This window comes from Pantherophis guttatus, chromosome 2 (genome assembly GCF_059756535.1).
Source record: "Pantherophis guttatus breed Tessera chromosome 2, ASM5975653v1, whole genome shotgun sequence".
NCBI lineage: Eukaryota > Metazoa > Chordata > Lepidosauria > Squamata > Colubridae > Pantherophis > Pantherophis guttatus.
Genome location: NC_142064.1, coordinates 253323030 through 253340393, shown reverse-complemented (window position 1 = coordinate 253340393; position 17364 = coordinate 253323030). Strand labels below are relative to the sequence as shown.

The 17364-nt window shown below is 41.8% G+C and overlaps 1 protein-coding gene across 2 annotated transcripts in view; it reads left to right on the top strand.

Annotated features, from left to right (window-relative positions):
* VARS2 (valyl-tRNA synthetase 2, mitochondrial) overlaps positions 1 to 17120 on the top strand; it is a 35685-nt gene extending 18565 nt beyond the window's left edge. For both annotated transcript variants that reach the window (XM_034421607.3, XM_034421606.3), the window contains exons 19-30: positions 1977 to 2047; positions 4927 to 5052; positions 7258 to 7362; positions 8191 to 8259; positions 8357 to 8435; positions 9150 to 9277; positions 11338 to 11490; positions 13405 to 13614; positions 13767 to 13878; positions 15382 to 15563; positions 16219 to 16353; positions 16510 to 17120. In XM_034421607.3, the coding sequence (XP_034277498.2) occupies positions 1977 to 2047; positions 4927 to 5052; positions 7258 to 7362; positions 8191 to 8259; positions 8357 to 8435; positions 9150 to 9277; positions 11338 to 11490; positions 13405 to 13614; positions 13767 to 13878; positions 15382 to 15563; positions 16219 to 16353; positions 16510 to 16581 (1442 nt within the window). In that variant the 3' untranslated portion in view covers positions 16582 to 17120. The remainder of the gene's footprint in view (positions 1 to 1976; positions 2048 to 4926; positions 5053 to 7257; positions 7363 to 8190; positions 8260 to 8356; positions 8436 to 9149; positions 9278 to 11337; positions 11491 to 13404; positions 13615 to 13766; positions 13879 to 15381; positions 15564 to 16218; positions 16354 to 16509) is intronic.
* The last annotated feature ends 244 nt before the right edge of the window (positions 17121 to 17364 follow it).

The window sequence follows — 17364 nt, the reverse complement described above, 5'->3', positions numbered from 1 at the left end:
TGCAGCATCCCTGTGCTCACGTGATCAGAAGTTGGATGCTTGGCAACTGATTCATATTTATGAAGGTTGTCGCGTCCCAGGATTCATGTGATCATGTTTTCCAAATCTTTTTTTAAAAAAATTTAATATAATAATTCCATCTTCAATTAAACAATGTGTCGTCCGGGTACAAATACCTTTGTAAATTGATAATTAAGATGTACAACAATATTCATTACATTAGCATTCTATAATATTAAAATGATATTATTAAACATAATAATCATAATATTTACTTCTCTCTCTTAACATATCTTCTTTATTTCACTCATCTTTTTCTTGTTTCCCTGTTTCTAACTTCCGTTTTTGTTATCTAACCATTGATAAAATAAGTCTCATGTCATAAAATATTCAGTTTGTTCTTTCTCCTTAATTGCAAGTGTTAATCTATTCATTTCTGCACATTCTAATATTTTCCTGATCACACTCTCATCTGTGGGGATTGTTTTGCAAATCTTCTGACAAGTCAATGGGGAAGCAGATTACCTTAAGATCTGGGTTACTAACTTAACAACTGCAGTGATTCACTTAACAACTGTGGCAAGATAGTTCATAAAACGGCGAAGCTCACAACAGTTGTCTCATTTAGCAACAGAAATTTGGGACTGAACTGTGGTCATAAATTGAGGATTTCCTGTACATTTCTGTGAAGAAAAGAGACATTTGCATTCCCAGGAAGCCGTTTTAATGAGTATTCACAAGAGGCCTTGTGAATTAAAAGTGCTAGTTTTGACCTTAATGCCCTTTATGGTTTGACTACAAGGTACCTCAGAGGCTACATTCTCACTAGAAATGATCTACCTAGTACATTCATCATGGGAAAAACTCTTGGAGATCACATGTTTTTTTGGCAAGATTAGAGGAGCTGAAACAGAGTTTTTCTGATTGGCACAGCTAGTGAAAACCAACTCTAAAAGTTCCTGTGGTTTCCCCCTAATTAAAAGAGCAAACATTTCCCCTCCTAGGTGTCACCAGTCACATTGTCCAATAAAAGTAGCTGGCAGGCTGCTTGGTCATGCCTCTCCTTCACTTGCCACCTGTTGGGATGACCTTAGTTCCCACAAGAAAACTTTTTGCTTTGACTGGTAACTGGTCTATCCCACCTTTCAAAGTTTGTGGCAACTATGAGGCAGGAAAATATGACTTCAGCCAGGTTCCCTTCAGAGTTGACAGGCCTGTAGAGAACAAGGAAGATGATCTTAATGAAGACCTACAAAAAAAGGCCTGAAGCATAGTTTCAATCCTGAACAGCCAGAAGTAACTTGTACAGATACCTCCCTAATTCACCAAATAATAAGAAGGAGGAGGAGGAGGAGGTACAGCCTAATCAGACTTTTAAGATTCTGCATAATCTTATAATCTCATATTTTTAGTCTTCCTGTGGACTTGATTTCCTGGTCTGGTCTAGCTGCTGACATGGCCTTCTGAAAAACATTACACGTATAACTGCTTTGGTGATGATTTATTTATTTATTTAATTGGTTTTATATGATGCTGTCTTATTGGCATTGGCTGGTATCTAATTGTGTTATTTTTCTTTAATGCTATGCTATGTGACGGGTATAGTGATATTGATTATAATTTAATTACAGTATGGATTTGCTTTTACCATCGATGGTTTAATCTTGTGGTGCTGGTGTGGTTTAGACTTTTTAATGCCTCTATTATTTATATATTCATATTCTCCCATAGCTGCTTTCATTAAAACATTTAATTGAACCCTGCTGAGACTTTCTCCCAAGTTTGTTAAGACTGGGAGATGCAGTTAGAAATAGGAGAAAGGGAAGACTTTTCAGAACTGGCCCCTGTTGCCTTCCTGAAGCTGGATACATTTCTAGGAATCATTTTCCACAAACATCTGGCTCCACTGAGTCTTTTAGAATCAAAGGGGCTGTGAGATGTTTTTAAAGGCAAAATTTCCATTTGCTCTTCTCTAGATGCTGATGTCTTGGACACTTGGTTCTCCTCCAGCCTTTTCCCTTTTGCTGCTTTGGGCTGGCCCCACAAGGTGAGTAACCTTTGGAGAAATAGAGCAGTTGGCTTGCATTGACCATATTTGTGTTAGTCTGGACAGGAAACCAAAGCTAATGAATAGTAACAATATCTTTAGTTTAATGTTACGGTAACAATCTTGCAAGCCTTCTCCCCTCCTTTGCCTTTGCTTTCCAGAGAACTAGGGAGGGTCCCTTCTGAGGCGCTTTGCCCATCCCCATTCATTCTGTGGGTTGAGATGTCTCTTATGGGACCATTGCCCAAGCTGTAGTTTTTGCTCCTGTCTCCCAAAGTTATTTTCACTAGGCTACATCCAGTAGCCTATTCCTACATATATACCGTATTTTTCGGAGCATAAAACACACCGGAGTATAAGACGCACCTTAGTTTTTAGGGAGGAAAATAGGGAAAAAAATTCTGCCTACCAGGTATTCATCTGGCTAGTCCTTAACCTGGTCAGTTTCAGCACATTAGTTTGCTCACTGGTTTTAAGGTTAGGGCTGGTTGGGGCTTAAAAACAGCTTCTAAAGCACAGCTGATCTTCGGAGGGAGCAGCAGTTAGAAAAGCAGGCAAAGTGCGTTGGGGCTGAAAAACAGCTTCAAAAGAACAGCTGATCATCGGAGGGAGCTCCAGTGATTGAAGCAGGCAAAGCATGGAAGGGGTAAAAGAAGGCAGCAGCTGTTCCAGGTGGCCATTTTGGGTACTGTGTGTTGTTATATTCAGAGTATAAGACGCACCCAAATTTTCAGCCTCTTTTAGGAGGGAAAAAAGTACATCTTATATTCCGAAAAATACGGTAGGTATATTGGATCACAACTCCCATCATCCCATCATCCCTGACTCTTGTTCAGGCTCACTGGAAATTATATGTGCGAATCAAACTCCCTCACTTCTTATCCATGGCTGTCGGCCTTTCTGGGTGGAATGTGTGAATTGCAATCCACAATCCAGGATAAGTTGTTTTGGCAGCAACATGTTCTGCTACTGGCTGTTTCTGATAAGTCCTTCCCAGAAATGATAAGAGAGTCAGAATGTTTGAAGTGGGTGGCATTTTGGCACTCAATTGCTTTCCCGTGAAAATTGTCACAATAGAAAAAAAGCATGTTTTAAAAACTTTGGTAGAGAAGGATTTTGCAGCTTTCGACCAACCTGGCCCCTTCCAGATCTGATGGTACTGGAGCTGCCAAGAGACCCTGCCCACATAAACCCCACACCCAAGTCTGTCCTCTTTCTCTTCAGAATCAAGCCAAGAGTTGAATTGCTGGTCTTTCCATTTCACAGTTTGGGCACGGAGATTTAGGCTTGATTCACCCATCATGGAAAACCATAAGTTGGTTTAGCTAGTTTAATGACTGAGCTGGAGATGGCTGGGCTGATCAAGAATGTGAAGACATCAACCAGTTTGTTCTCACAGGGAGGGAACTACTCAGGGTACCGTCAGTCAAATTATGCCGACTGGCGACTCCCAGGGGGAGGGCCTTCTGTGTGAGGGCTCCAACCCTTTGGAATGAACTGCCCCCGGAGATATGGAATATCCCTGATCTCCGTGCTTTCCGCCGTGCCCTCAAGACCCTGATGTTCCAACAGGCGGGGCTAAACATATGAACATGTGAATGATTTTTTAAATGTTATCTAATTCTGGGTTTTATTTAATTGACCAAACTAAGTAATAATTTTAATTAGCAATTTTATGATGTTTGTGTGTCTATATTTTTCTTGACTGTACACCGCCTTGAGTCCTACGGGAGAAAGGCGGTATAGAAATATAATAAATAAATAAATAAATAAATAAATAAATAAATAAATAAATAAATAAATAAATAAATAAATAAATAAACCATGACTTGCAAATCACAGTGGCCCTTTCCACCCAAAATGCTAAAATAATACAAAAACTTGTATTATTATTAATTATTATTATTATTATCATCATCATCATCATTATTGTATTGTATTAAAACTATATTATGGTTTAGAACAGGGATGTCAAACTGAATTTCTTCGAGGGCCAGATCAGCATTGTAGTTGTCCTCCACAGGCCAATGGTGGTGGAGGAGACAGGACAGATGGTAGACGGGACAGATGCCTCCTGCAGCACCCTGCTGGCCAAAAAGGGGCATGGGGGGGAGGGCTGCGCAGCCCTCCCGCGCTCCGTTTTGGCTGGCAGGGTGCTGCAGGAGGTCATCCAGACTGAGAATGGGGTGCGGGGAGGCTGCCCATGTCCTGTTTTGACCAGCAGAGGCACAATGGGCCAGTCCTTTGCTATTTCCAGGCCAGCCCCATGGGCCAGATCTAAGCACCTTGAGTTTGACACCCCTGGTTTAGAATATTTTGTGGGATTAATCATTCCAACCCCTCGCTTTCCTACCAGAGGTTCCTGAGATTGATAAACAAAAAAAGACGCAAATGACCACTTGTTTTCTTAAAATGTGTTTTATTTTACAGATTATCTGTACCATCTACTCAAAACAACGCTGAAAAATATACAGTGTAAAATAATGTAAAACACAACCTCTAAATAACACCCTGCAGCTTGCCATAAAAGCCAACAACCCAGTCAGCCCCATATAAAAACCACAGCAAGCTGTAACTCAGTGGCTGCCGATTCATTACCTGATTATGTATCCGGAGTGTGCTAAAAAAAAAAGAAGTGTCTTCTTTCTCCAGTCTGGATTTTTAGGAGTGGGTGGACCAATTGCATCAGTGGGAGCAACAAGTTTCACAACATTGGGGCAATCACCCCAAAGTCTTGCTCCTGGGTTCACTCTTTTCACTTCTTGTGAACATGGGAACTTCAGCAGATGCTCTCTAGATGATTTCCCAAGATGGATCTTGTGAATAAGGTGTTCCCTAATGGTGACAGTGATCTCAGAGGCATCTCTTATTTCCCTCAGACAGAAGACCTCCAGCAATTCTTTCCCAACAACCTTTTGGAGACTGGGAGTGATCTTCTATTCTTTTGGGTTGCCCGGATGGTGATGCTGGGAAAACAGCTAACCGAAGAACTGCCTTTCTCTCAGGTGAGGGCTGGAAGCCAGGTGTCTTGCCTTTTGGAGCTTTTGGGCTTCAGGGACCTGAGGGCACAGTAGTAGGAATACCCAATAGAGAGTTGGGAGCCAAAGTATCCATTAACATCGAGAAGCTTTGTTTAGTCTTAGCAATAGCACTTAGACTTATATACCGCTTCACAGTGCTTTACAGCCTTCTCTTTTTTTTTTTTTCCGGATTTTTCGTCGGGCCCTGAAAACCCATTTATTTCAACTAGCTGGGCTAGCTTGAGTCAAATTTTAAATGGATTTTAAATTGGAATGTTTTAATTACGGCCAAAATTATTTAATTATTTTAAACAGTTTTTAGATTTTGTATGTTTTGTATATATGTCTTGTTTTTACTTTGGCTGTTCACCGCCCTGAGTCCTACATTGGAGAAGGGCGGTATAGAAATTTAAACAAATAAATAAAATAAATAAATCTAAGTGGTTTACAGAGTTAGCATATTGCTCACCAACAATCTGGCTCCTCATTTTAACAACCTTGGAAAGATGGAAGACTCAGTCAGCCTTGAGCCTAGTGAGATTCGAACTGCCAAATTGCAGGCAGCAGAAGTAGCCTGAAGTACTGCATTCCAACCACTGCGCCACCACTGTTCTTAGGTAGGTACTTGGTCACGAGTTTGTTGCAAAAAATCAAATCCAGAAAGCGCACACAGGTAACTGATTCAGCAGGATTCATTAACTTCTCTTTATATACAATATAACACATGAAAATAAATTTACAATACCAACAGCAGATTCTTCCAATGTGATAGAGAGGAGAGATTGCTTTTCAGTTTCTTTTTAGAGCTGAGCACAGGGCTAAGCCACGCCCAGACCTCTTGCTTAAGTTTCTGTTTCTAAACAGCCCTCATTGGCTGATCCAGTTGCTATGCCTATTCATTGGCTGACCTTGTTACCATGTCTTCCCAGTCATGAATATTCTGACATACTTACTAGTTAATACTGTGTTCTCCTTCACAGTCTGCATTTTCCCCGTTGAATTCCATTTCTTAATTTTTCTGTCATTCTGAAATCCCTCCTCTTTGGGATGTTACATTGATTGACATCCCCTGTATTTGTCACACTGGATTCAGTTTAGATTGTTATTTAGACAGTTCTTGGTTTATCACTGGTCGCATAGTAACTGAAGGTTGAAGGCCCTCTTCATGATCATGTGACTGAACTTTAGACACTCGGCAACATGGCTGCATTTACAGACGTGTGCAGCATCCCACAATTACAATACTGTTTATGATCCATTTGCCAAAAACCAGGACTCCTGGTTTTCAGCAAAACTGTGCCCATAACAAACCATTAGTTTTTTTTAAATGACAGTGTGTTTGCATAAAAACCATAGCATCTGCTTTACAACCTCCACATTCACTTAATGGCTGCTATAAAAAACATCATAAAATCAAGGTTGGCCATGTGACCAATCTGTTTTACGACCACAGGAACATATGACCATAGTGGGCAGACTCCATCATGGTCCTATGTCAAGGATTACCTGTGTTGTACTTTGTCACTCTGGATCATAACTAGGGGGCTATCGTGACCCTTTATAGTCTTCCCAGTTATATGGTGTAAATTAGAAATAAAGAATTCAGTTTGATTGCACTCCACCAGCTACAGCCAAAGTCAGTGAAGAATTATAAAAACCACAGCCTAAAATAGGGAACCTCATATTGTTTACCTCAGTTTTTGTTGAAGAACCGTAATACATCCACTACAGGATAGGCAGTTTAATTGGGGCTTTAAATATCCAGAATGTAGCTTATGACAAGGAGTCATAGTTATACAAATTATTTGGAGAAAATCATGTTCCTTTCTACTGTTCAAGCACTCCCACACTCCTAGAGTGGAGGATGTGATCTTAAGTTACAAGATGGCAGTTTTTCCTCGTATGTTAGGAGGATTTTCTTCAAGTATCTGTTCATCAGTGCAACCAATTAGGTAGAGAGCTGATGGACTTCTCTCTTAGATGTCCTTGATATACAGAAGACACACAGCCATTGTTTAGAGAAGTTTGAACTTGGATTGAGCAGAAGGTAGGACTTGGTCACCTAACTAAGCTTGGTTACATCTCAGTTCTAGGATTTTACGAATTCTGTGTCTTGAGAAAAAAGAATCCAAGGTGAAGATTTTTAGTACAGTTTTGTGCTTCATCCTGTCGTCTTTGTCTCTGTTTCAGGTGTTCCTTCACTCCTTAATCCATGATGCTCATGGCAGGAAAATGAGCAAATCTCTCGGGAACGTGATTGACCCTTTGGATGTTATTCATGGGGCCTCTTTGCAGGTATTTTGCTTTTATTTATTTACTTATTTATTTATTGAATTTATATTGCCGCCTGTTCGCCCATGGCGACTCTAGGCGGCTTACAGAATATAAAACCTCATTTAAAACAATAAAACTAATAAAAAGAATCAAATAAATTAATATAGTATAATATAATAAAATCATAATAAAATTACCCCCCGCCCTGCGCCCTGGTGACAGCAGATCACACGAGCCATTTAATGGGCTCCATCTCTCTCTGGGTTCCCTAGGCCCTCTGGCAGAACCAGGTCTTTAGCGCCTTCCGGAAAAGTATTAGAGTGGGGGCCATTCTAATCTCTGGGGGGGATGATGTTCCAGAGAGAGGGAGTCACCACAGAGAAGGCCCTTCTTCTGGGTCCCACCAGGTGTATCTCCCTCAGGGATGGGATCCACAGCATTCCCTGCCTCCCCGCTCTGATGGGTTAGGTAGATGTGAGGACATTTAAGAGTTTCCTTTGTAGTCTTCCCTTTGAGTTTAAAAAAATCCTCCCAACTGGGCTTATTTCTACAACAGCGGATATAGGATTATAGTCTGGAGACTCAGAATCTTCTTAAGGGAATGAGGAATGCTTCTGTCAGCGTTCCAGAACAACCCAACTCCAAATAAAAACTTTGAGACATCTTAAGTATCTTTAAGTACCTTTAAAGTACGTGGGGGCTTATATCTTGAAAAACATGAGAATGATGCTGCCAAAATTTTTGGTGCTATGATTTTGGGGAAAGGTTTTGGGTAGCTTGTAAAAATGGGTTTGGGTTGCATGAAGGTGGCTTCCTGTCAGTCACTGGCTGCTTCTATTCCTGTTTCAGGTCCTACAGCAGAAGCTAAAAGACAGCAATTTGAGTCCACGAGAGCTTGTCATCGGTTCAGAAGGCCTGGTAAACCATTTTCTTTTTTTGTCCCCACCCCACCCCCACCCCTCTCTATTCCCAAGGCCCTTGTGATCTCACTTCTCCCCTCTCTGCATCCTTTCAGCTGCAGAATTTTCCTCAAGGAATTGCTGAAAGTGGCTCTGATGCTCTAAGGTTTGCTCTCTGCCGTTACGATGCCCACGGTGAGAAATCCATTCATTCAGTCCTTCTCGCATGATGTTGAACTGTTGCTGGCCCTTTAAGAACTCCTAACAAGAATAACAAAACCAGCAATTTATTATTGACTTGGCCATTGGTCAAACTCTCGGTAATTGGCCAACCGAGGAGGCTAGAATGATACAGATTTTGGAAAAAGTTTCTTTCATGCTGGTCTGGTTGAAAATATAACCTTGAAAATTGTAAGGGTGAAGTCCCATCGAGACATACATTGAATTCATTAAGGTGACCCTTCCTTCCTTCCTTCCTTCCTTCCTTCCTTCCTTCCTTCCTTCCTTCCTTCCTTCCTTCCTTTCCTTTCCTTTCCTTTCCTTTCCTTTCCTTTCCTTTCCTTTCCTTCCTTCTTCCCTCCTTCCCTCCCTCCCTCCCTGCAGTAGAAGTCCATATATCTTAAAGTTTCCAAGGCTGTGAAGTACTGCCTTAACTGTTACATCAAGCTGGCTTTCTTGCAACAAAGAATCTCCTGTTCATTTATTTAGATTTAAAGGAGATGTAAAAGAGTCAGAAGAATAAGGAAATCTGTGGTGTCAGCAGAGATATTGTGGGAGGAATCAATAGGCACCGTGTAGTTAGTCCTGACTTCATGATATAATACAACCACTGGTTGTATAAATTAATAACAACTGTCTATTATAGGTGCGCTTGAAAATTTAGACTCTACTTAATTTATATCCCAACAGGCACCAGTATTAATTTAGATATGGCAGACATGGAAAAAGCCTCCCATTTCTGTAATAAGGTGTGGAATGCCCTAAAGTTCACTTTTGCAGCCTTAAGGGAAGACTTTGCCCCTCTGGATCCAGAGCAGGTAACTGGGTGTGACAACTATGATAAAATTGTGGGAAGATGTTTAAAAATTGCACTGTTTTTTATTGTGTGGGATGAAAGCTCAGTTGAGACATTGGTGACCCCTATATCCAATTTAGGTAATATTTCTAACCTTGGTTGCCCAGATGGTGTTGAAGATGTTGTCTACCTTTGGTCAAGAACTAAGAAGAGGCATAGATAAATAAACGTCAGGTCCCAAAATATTGTGGGTCTTCTGAACTTTGGAACTCCTGGTGATGTGGATAACTATCTCATATAACAGAATAACAGAGTTGGAAGGGAGCTTGGAGATCTTTTAGTCCAATCCCCTACTCAAGCAGGAAACCCTATACCATTCCAGACAAGTGGCTGTCCAATCTCTTCTTCAAAGTGATGGAGCACCCACAACTTGTGAAGGCAAGCCATTGGCACAGTAGTTAGAATGCTTTACTGCAGGCTACTTCTGCTGACTGCCGGTTGCCGGCAGTTCAAGTCTCACCGGCTCAAGGTTAATTCTGCCTTCCATCCTTCCGAGGTCGGTAAAATGAGGACCCAGATTGTTGGGGGCAATATATTGACACTGTAAACTGCTTAGAGAGGGCTGTAAAGCAATGTAAAGTGATATATTAAGTGCTATTGCTATTCCACTGGTTAATTGTTTTCACTGTCAGGAAATTTCTCCTTGTTTCTAGGTTGGTTCTCTTCTTGATTAATTTCTATTATTTGCTTCTTCAAATGCTTTGAAGAATAGGCTGACCCCCATCTTCTTTGTGGCGCACCCTCAAATATTGGAACACTGCTATCATGTCACACTGCTAATCCTTTTTTCATTAGACTAGACATTGATTATTGCATTAGAAGTTAATTATTAACTCCTGACAGTTGTTTGGAAGCTGTGCGAGTGGGGAACTGTGCTTCTGCTATGATTTACCAGATAAACACAACTTAGAAATGACCATATCTAGAGTTGGCCAAGAAATTCCAGTCTCGGCATCTACCATCTTTAGCACAACTACAGTGATGGAGAGCAATTAGGTGCAAATTAGGGGCTGCATTATAGAAATCTGGAATGTAGCATTTTTTCCATATGTGTGCAAAATAGTCCTTGATTTATGACCATAATGGAGCCTGCCCATTATGGTTATAAATTGAGGTAGTCATAAGTGCACCATCATGACCCAATTGTGACCCTTTATCCAGCAGTCATTAAATGAATCACCAAGGTCATTAAATGAATCCATGATCGTTAGTGCAGGCCACAGTTTAAGCATTTTTTGCTGAAAATCCTAAGTAAATGTCATTTTCCAACAAAAACGTAAATAGTCACTTGACCACAGGGCACTGTAAACGGCAGTAAATGCGCTCACATGACCATGTAGGGCAAGGGGATGGCCATTGGAACTTCAAAACCAGGTCATAAATACCTTTGGATGGTCTGTCATAACTTTGAGCAACCAGTCATAAGTTGAGGATGTCAGCGCTCCAAGTCATGCACCCATTGAAAAATAGAACTCCGAGGCAGGTAGTTTCCTCAAAGAACAATTTATTGGATACATCATATTGGCACAACTGGTGAAAACCGACTCTGAAAGTTCCCGCAGTTTTCACCTAATTAAAAAATGAAAGTTTCCCCTTTCCCCCAAGTCATCAGTCACATTGTCCAATAGAGGCGCTGGCCGGTTGCTTGATTACTCCACCACTCCTCTCCCAGCCACCTGTTGGAATGACCTTGGTTCCCACAGGAAACTTTTGACTGCAAAGCCCCAGCTATCTATTTTCCCCCCTCCCTGTCCCCTCTTCTGCCTTGTGGCAACCCTGAAGCCACAAAGATGGCCTCAGCCAAGTCCACTTCAGGGTTGACAGAGGACTGTAATGTAATGATCCCACCTTTCAAACTTGTCCTTAAAGAGAAGTAAGAGAAGATCACATATGATCTTCTCTTAACTCTATACTTATGACTTCTGTGCAGTCAGCTTTTAACCCACACAATCTTCCTCCTATACCTTCATTAATACCACAAAGGCATCATGACTCTGAATTATCTTTCTTTATGCCTTCCAGGTCCTCCCAAGCTTTCCGATGGACCAGTGGATCTTGAGCCGACTCTATCACACAGCAGAATATTGCACCCAGCACCTTGAGAACTACAAATTGCATTCTGTGACCAATGCTATTTATCTTTTCTGGGTGCAAGATTTTTGCAGTACCTATCTGGTGAGCTTACTATTGATTCAGGGTTCAACAACCCCCTTGCTGTGGGAGGAGCTTAGTTTGGCCTAGGAAAGCATGCAGGTGTCAGGGTTCCAAGTAACACCCCCAACGAAAGAAGACTCCGAGGCTAGAAGTCCCTCAAAGTTCCATTTTATTAGAGATGTCATATTGGCACATCTGGGAAAACCCGAATCTGAAAGCTCCTGGGTTTTCCCCACCCAAAAGAAAGCCCACGTCCCTACCCCAGCACCCACATGTCCATCACATGTTCTAATCAATGAACCGTCCCAACTGGAGATGCCTCCCAGTCACCCCACTCCAGGTGCAGGGCAGGATGTCCTTGACTCTCAGAGAAAAGAATGTTATTATGGCTAGATATCTCCCCTACTCCATACAATCACCCCTCCCAGTTTCCCACAGCACTAAATGCGGCAGCCCTGACGATCCCAAGTAAAAGATGGCCTCCACGGCTGACAGCAGGTTGATGTTAAGAAGGAAAATGCACAGAGAGTCCAAGAATTTGGGGGATTTGATTTTTTTTTCATGTGAGATTCCTCATTGGAAGCCCACATGGAGTAAAGATAGTCCTCCATTTACAACCACAATTGAGCCCAACATTTCTGTTGCTAAGCGAGACAGTGGTTAAGTGAGTTTTGCCCCATTTTATGACCTTTATTGCTGCAGTTGTTAAGTGAATCACTGCTGTTGTTAGGTTAGTAACACGGTTGTTAAGTGAACCTGGCTTCCCCCTTTGACTTCGCTTGTCAGAAGGTCGCAAAAGGGGATTACATGACCCCGGGACACCGCAACCGTCATAAATATGAACCAGTTGCCAAGCGTCTGAATTTTGATCACGTGACCATGGGGATGCTGCAATGGTTGTTAAGTGTGAAAAATGATCCTAAGTCACTTTTTTCAGTGTCATTGTAATTTCAAGAGGTCACTAAATGAAAGGTTGTAAATTGAGCACTACCTGTAAGTAGGTTATTCTACAATATGTTGGGCTCTTTTCATGTGTATTTACTGAAAGACCTGGATGTGTTGGATGGCAGTGCCCAGAAGGGGTGTCTTATGTTAAAACGGGCTTCTCTTAAGCTGATGCCAGTTCCAGGAGTTGTGATCTAAATCCTGCAGAGCTCATTGGTGTGTGTGTGTATGTGCTAAACTTTTCATGGGCCCTCAAGTTTTAGAGCTCCATGTAATGACCCGTGGCATGGCATGGAAGCAACACAGCCAGAGAACAGGTCTAACTTCCCTTTATTGCTCCAACTTTGCCCCCAAACGTCCCCACATTTACTACAAGTCCTGGAGCAAAGCTCTCACATGCACCTTCAACAGCCTCTGGCTGCGAGTAGTCCAGTAAGCAAGGTTTGCAAACCAATAACCAGGGCCAGCAGTCCAGTTAGCATGGGTAGCAAAAGAGTAACCAGAGCCAGAAGTTCAGCAAAGTAGGCAAACTGGGCAAGCCCCACAAGACAGAGCACAGTAATCTCCAGACTTCGGCAAGTGCACACAAGCCTCCACAGATTCAACGCTTGTTCCCGACAAATGCCCCTCCCACCGGCATCTCCTTACATCTCAGTCCCCAGGTGTGCCTTATGAAGGGGGGCAGGGCACTCTCCTTCCTCGTAGCCGGCTCAGTCTGCGTTGTTCCCGCCTTCTCTCTTCTCTTCTTGCTCTAGGATCAGGAGGGGGTGATCCCTGCTCATCGCCTGAGCTCTGTCTCTCCTGCTCCTCCCTGTCTACAAGCCTTTCTGATCCTGAAAACTCCTGCCCTTCCCCAGTTTCCTCCTAAACCAACGGAGCCACCCCCTCGATCTCTGTTGGCTCCTATTCCAGCTCATCTTCTCCCACAGATTCAGGCTCCGACGGGGGCATGACACTCCCGTCACTAATGCGTTAGCTCTCTCTTCCAAGGAATCTGTCAAGCCCATCCTGAGGAGTGGAGATCCAGTTCGTCTTTTGCCTACTCAGCAGACTTTGTACAGTTGTGTAGACCTGGCTCTGCGCCTCTTGTCTCCCTTCATGCCTTTCCTCACTGAGGAGCTGTGGCAGCGGCTTCCCAAGACAGACCTGGAGACGTCTCCTAGTATCTGTGTAGCCAGGTACCCAAGCCCTGAACATTTGGTGAGTCCAACTTTCACATGGAAGCTCCCTTGGTGGCCTCCATTACTTGAGGCATATTTAGTTCTTCTTCCTGGAATAAATTACAGTGAAGTTCTAGAATTTGACAGCACGAAAAATATATCTTTTCAATAGCAATTTTCTTCCACTTCTAGAGACATTGGTGTAACCCTGAGGAAGAGGCAAATTTCTTGTTAGTGCAGCAAATTATCCAAGTGATACGCTCCATGAGGGCAACTTACCTGCTGACCAAAGCTCGACCAACAGGTGAGTCCGAACTCTCTATTTTCTATCAAAGCTTGTAGATATGTGGAGTCCCTTCTAGCAGGGTATCACATGGGTAATACTTCATGGGTAGCACATAATCTTAAATAATAAATAGATAATAAATAATAAACAGCTCTGAGGCAAAAGTAATAAATGAGAGCCCCGAGGATGGTAGACTCAGGCATTGGTGGGATGCTGTAGGTTTAACAACCGGTTTGGTGATTGCGTGCTTTGCCTGGTTGCCAAGTGCCCGGAGTTTGGTCACAACCCTAGGGAGAGGTTGCCAACCAATCAGTCATAAGTTGAGGACTATCTGTAATGCTATTCCTCAATTAATGCAGTATGGTGTAAACATAACTTATATGCACTGGGAAACCAGAAAAAAAAATAATGTGACTCATTTTTTTAAAAAAAACATTTTTTTAATTGGATTTTTTTTAAAAAAAAAATTGATTTATATGCCGCCCTTCTCCGGAGACTCAGGGCGGCTTACAATGTGTTAAGCAATAGCCTTCATACTTTGTATATTTATACAAAGTCATCTTATTGCCCCCACAAACTGGGTCCTCATTTTACCTACCTTAAATGGATGGAAGGCTGAGTCAACCTTAAGCCTGGTGAGATTCGAACTTACAGTAATTGCAGACAGCTGGTGTTAATCACAATGCTATCAGTCTGCTGAGCCACCAGGATTATAGAATAAAATACAAAAACAAATAGTAAATCACAGTGGGGAGGAAAAGGGGAAAGACAAATAAAGAGGGGAAGAAGAAAAGAAAAAGAAGTGTTGACTTTCAACTCTCTCTGTTGCAATAGAATAAAGCATTAACATCGAACCTCAAACTTTTTACTTTTCCATAGTAATATAAACTAGCCATTTCTACAAGAACAAATCAATCTAATCAGTAAAACCCAAAATCAAAGTTTTATTTTTTTTCCCACCTCAAGCACAAAGTCCAGAAGCGTTTTCCATGTAGCAACAAAAGTACTTATGTTCTTTTCTTTGATCAAAACGCTCAATTTAGCCATCTCTGCCAACTCCATCACCTTCTGTAGCCATTTGTCCATGGTGGGAATCAAAGTGTCCTTTCATTTTTTGTGCATACAGTAGTCTTGCTGTTGTCAACATATAAAATCAAAGTTCCAATTTTTTTCTCTTTTTCTTGTGGGAAAAATTATATGCACTGGGAACACACACACACACACACTGACTCTCTTGTGGTATTTGCTTTTTTGCAATGATCTGGAATGAAACTCACAATATCTCCTGAGTTATGCCCGGGTTTGTTGCAAAGGTAGGCAGAAGATCAAGACTTACGTTTATTTGAGGAGGAAAGTTTCTCCTTCCAAAGTTTATTAGAAATTTATTTATAGACTTTATAAAATATATCCAAGTAAGGGTAATAACAAGGTTCCCAATCAAAAGTATGTTGGTTTCTTCTTTTCTTGGGGTCTTGACCTTGAAAGTGGCAGTTATAGTTAATTTTTTCTATTTGTTCCCAGTATATCTGGCTTGCTCAGAAACAGCCCCCTTGGCTGCCTATGAGAAATATCAGGAGCCGTTACAGACATTGTCTTTGGCCGGATCTGTGAATCTTCTCCCCAATTCTGAGGAAACAGAGCTACCTCTGAACTGCCTGGCTGTGAAAGTCAATGGTCATACTAGCGTTTATATGGATGTGCAGGTGGGTTACAATTTAGCATATTACTGGCTTCAAGATTTATAGGGAATCAAAGAAAGGAGGTGACTGAAAGGACTGTAGAAAGTTTATGGCCTCTCATCAGGGAACATGTACAGGCCAGTGCCTCATAGATAGATGATAGAAGGATGAGTCAACCTTGAGCCAGTGAGGATGGATGGATGGATAGATAGAGAGATAGATACCATAGAGAGATAGATACCGTGGATGGATGGATGGATGGATGGATGGATGGATAGAGAGATAGATACCATAGAGAGATAGATACCGTGGATGGATGGATGGATGGATGGATGGATAGAGAGATAGATACCATAGAGAGATAGATACCGTGGATGGATGGATGGATGGATGGATGGGAGAGAAATGAGAGAGAGAGATACTGTAGAGAGATAAATACTGTAGAAAGATGGATACCATAGATGGATGGATGGATGGATGGATGGATGGATGGATGGATGGATAGACAGATGATAGATAGAAAGATAGATAGATAGATAGATAGATAGATAGATAGATAGATAGATAGATAGACAGACGATACAGAGATAGAAGGACTATAGATGGAGAATGGGGTGTTTAGAAGATGGGTTATATCTTCCACTACAGGTTTTTTTCTGATTTCCCCCCCTCATCCTAGGATTTGGTGGATCCTCACAAAGAACTCCTCAAACTGACATCTCGGCAACAGAAATTAAAGCAACAGCTGGCAAATCTCACAGAAAAACTTCAGAAGCAAAATTCCTTAAAAGCCAAAATGAATCATGAGCAAAAGGTATCAAGAGCTTCATGCTGAGATTCCTGATTTCTTTGGTTCCACTGGCCCAGTTGATGTTTTGAGAGCAGGTCATATAGGGCTCAAAGAAAGCCATTGCCATGAGGTTAGCAAGGCATGGCCCACCTACTTACTTAACTCTCTTTTTCTCCACAGATTTCCTTGCTTCGTTCACAGCTGCAGCACATAGAGCAAGTGCTTGCCACTTTTCAGAAAATGGCCGAATAGCAGGATGCTCAACTGACTAAGGAGACCTAGTAGATTTACCCTGTTCCAGATAGCAGAACTAACTCCAAAGCAGAGGATGCTGAGCTTGAGGGCAGATCCTGGAAGGTTCACGAGAGTTTAGGCATCACCTTCTGTGGTGGGAATTGATCTTAGAGTTATTACTCAGGGTTTGTTGGCACCAGCCCAGTTTTAGAAGCATCAGTGATGATGGAAGCTGAAAAAAAATATTAGAGCCATCATGGTGGCATCTGCCATGAAACCTTTTTTTCCATATCAATGTATTGCTTAGAAATTGTTGGGATAGATTATTTGAACAAGGATATGAATGTGTGACATATGTCATAGTTTATTGCTCTAATTCTCTAATAAAGAGGAAATGGGCACTGTATTTTTCCCGTACGGATAATTTCCTTTCCATTAGCAGGGATGATCAAAAGGATAACATTTTGGGGCCTTTTGACTACACAGTTCAGACTGCTTCACTTCGCTTGGCGTATAATATTTTTTGGTACCCTATTAAAATATTTATGTTTTTAAAATGCTTACTGTTATGATACGTTATGTTATATATAAGTTATGATATGTTATGTGAAGGGACATGGTGGCTCAGTGACTAAGACGCTGAGTTTGTCGATCGAAAGGTTGGCAGTTCAGTGGTTCGAATCCCTAGTGCCACGTAACGGGGTGAGCTCCCGTTACTTGTCTCAACTTCTCCCAACCTATCAGTTCAAAAGCACGTAAAAAATGCAAGTAGAAAATAGGGACCACCTTTGGTGGGAAGGT